This window comes from Buceros rhinoceros, unplaced genomic scaffold, assembly GCF_000710305.1.
Source record: "Buceros rhinoceros silvestris isolate BGI_N320 unplaced genomic scaffold, ASM71030v1 scaffold21252, whole genome shotgun sequence".
NCBI lineage: Eukaryota > Metazoa > Chordata > Aves > Bucerotiformes > Bucerotidae > Buceros > Buceros rhinoceros.
In genome coordinates this window covers 1-2,272 of record NW_010399720.1, presented here as the reverse complement: position 1 = coordinate 2,272, position 2,272 = coordinate 1, and the positions used below count along the sequence as shown (strand labels likewise).

The 2,272-nt window shown below is 62.0% G+C and overlaps 1 protein-coding gene across 1 annotated transcript in view; it reads right to left on the bottom strand.

Annotated features, from left to right (window-relative positions):
* The window catches only part of LOC104489441 (sterol 26-hydroxylase, mitochondrial-like), a gene marked incomplete at both ends in the record, with an annotated part of 1,520 nt that extends 1,015 nt beyond the window's left edge, over positions 1-505 (bottom strand). Inside the window, 2 exon segments of the mRNA XM_010131606.1 lie at positions 17-97; positions 315-505. Coding sequence (XP_010129908.1) covers positions 17-97; positions 315-505 — 272 coding nt within the window.
* Positions 506-2,272: the final 1,767 nt, after the last annotated feature.

The following is a 2,272-nucleotide window of genomic DNA, read 5'->3' as shown; positions in this document are numbered from 1 at the left end:
CCCGTCCCCGTTGGCCCCGGCTCACCGCACCGCCTCCGAGGGCTTCAGCAGCCGCTTGTTGAGGACCTGGCGCAGGCGGTACCAGCGCTCCCCTTCCCTGCATGAGGATGGGGTGGCTGGCGGCAGTTTCCCAATCTCCGGATGCCAGGCTGGAACCACCCCAGGGATCTTTCCAACCACTACAGTCATGCCCTTCTGCTTGGGCAGGACACGATGCTTGCAGGAGAGGGAGCAATGCGAGCTGCCACCTGGGCCAGGGCAGGCCAGGAGCCACCTGCCACCCCGCAAAGCGCAGCCAGGGCAGGACAACTCACTCAGTGAATGGTCCATAGGGCAGGCGTCGGGTGTCCCGGTGTTCCTTCCACAGGGCCATGTCGCTCCGCATGGGGTACTTGCCCTCCTGCCGTAGCAGCTGCTCCAGCACCACCGGGCTCCCGATGTTGATGTTTTCATAATGCCCGAAGGTCGACTTCCAGATAGGGCCATAAAGGCGTCGGGACATCACCTGTGATGCACCAGAGCATGGCAGGGTGAAGGTGACAAGGCCAGTAGTGGGGCTGGATCAGTCCCTCCCTGTTCCAATACTGTTCTGCCTGCGTCCAGCATGCTCTCCACTCATCCCAGGGATTAGCTCAGCACTAGCTGAGTCCAAGCACCTGCCTCTGACCCCTCCAAGCAGGCACCATCCTCGAAGTGCTCTGCAGATGGCTTGGGCTGGTATCTCCAGGTACATGTCCTCCGCCAGCACTATGCACACCAGGCACCAACCCCAGCACAAAGCGGCACATCCCTCACCCACCCCAGAGATGCATGGAGGGCCGGGGGGGTCTTTTGGGGAAGGAAGGCCAAGAGAGGACAGTGGAGACAGGAACAACTGCCAGACACAGGGCTCTCCTGAAATGCGAGTCCATTACAGTGGCTGTCGGCAGATCCAAGCCCCGCTGCTCCCAGCATAGGTGAGCTCTGCTCAACCTGGGGACAACAGTCCCCATGTGGGTCCTTGAACCTGTCACCTGATAAGGGTGGTTAATGATCAGTGGTGGGAGGGCAGCACCAGGCTGGGGCCAGACTGGGCTGCTCCAAGGACAGCCTGCCACCCCCAGGCCATACCCCTGGGGTCACTGGCTCACAAGCCAGCTAGGGGACATCCACTGGCATCAGCCCCACTCCAGGCTCTGCCAGCTGCAGCTCCCCTCTCCTCAGCTTCACCCAAGGGTACCATGCATGCCTGCCCACCAGGGAGCATTCCTCAGGGGCAGCTGGGCACCCGTTTACAAGTGGATCTGCAGAGGGCCATGCCCAAGGGGCACTTTCCATCCTACCCTGGCACTGTCAGAGCCCCTGAGGAGAGGGGCCAAGCATGCGGGGCTGCGCAGGACCTAGCAGGGAAGCCCTGGTCCCTGTTCCCTGCGGCTGTGAGGATGCACGTGGTACAATCTCCCTTGGTGACTGACTGCATCGCAGCCTGCGCCCGGATTCAGCTGGATTCGTCACCACGGGGAGACATTCCTCACGCGTGGTGGCAGGCAGAGGGGGAGAGATGGCCGCCCCGGTGCCGCGCGTGGCTCTCTGGTGGCGAATACGCTGCTTGGGGCCATGGGCAGCCATGGCCCAGGTTGAAGCCTGCCCATCAGTATCTGCTGGCAGCCAGGACCCAACACAGCACAGGTCTTGCAGAGCAGGACTGAGAGAAGCCGGAGCAGCTGGGATCCAGGGAAAGGCATGTGGGCATCTGTTCGCAAAGCTGGGCTGTGTGTACTCAGAGCCCCAAAGGCAGGAGGGAGCAGCAGGGAGCTCTGGCACCCACTTCCTGAGACCCTGCTGTGCTGTGTCAGCCCCTTCTCCAAACAGCAGTGCCTGGTGCTATGTGGTGCCAGGGAGGCCTGATCCTGTATGCTCCTCCAGCCAGTCAGAGCTCCAGGACACTAGAAGATGATGCCTGGTTTGTGGTCAGCCAAGTCTGTCGCTTGCTTCATCCGACGTATGAGGGTGTTGTCAGAAGAAAACAAACACTTCTGCCTACTCCTCCCCTGCCCGAGGTGCCCTCTGTCCAAACATCTGCCTGGCTGCGTGCTCCCAAACAGTGGCCGCTCCAGCTTGTCAGGCTGCCCAGGGATACCACGACCCTGTGAGCTGCCCCTGAACCTTTGCCCTCGGCTGCCGGGCCAGCTCGGGGATGCTGGAGCAACCCTGGGCTGGCAGGACCCTCCCTGAACCACCCTGTTCTTCACCGATCGCTCTCCGCACTGCTGGTGCACGGTGCAGGAGTGCT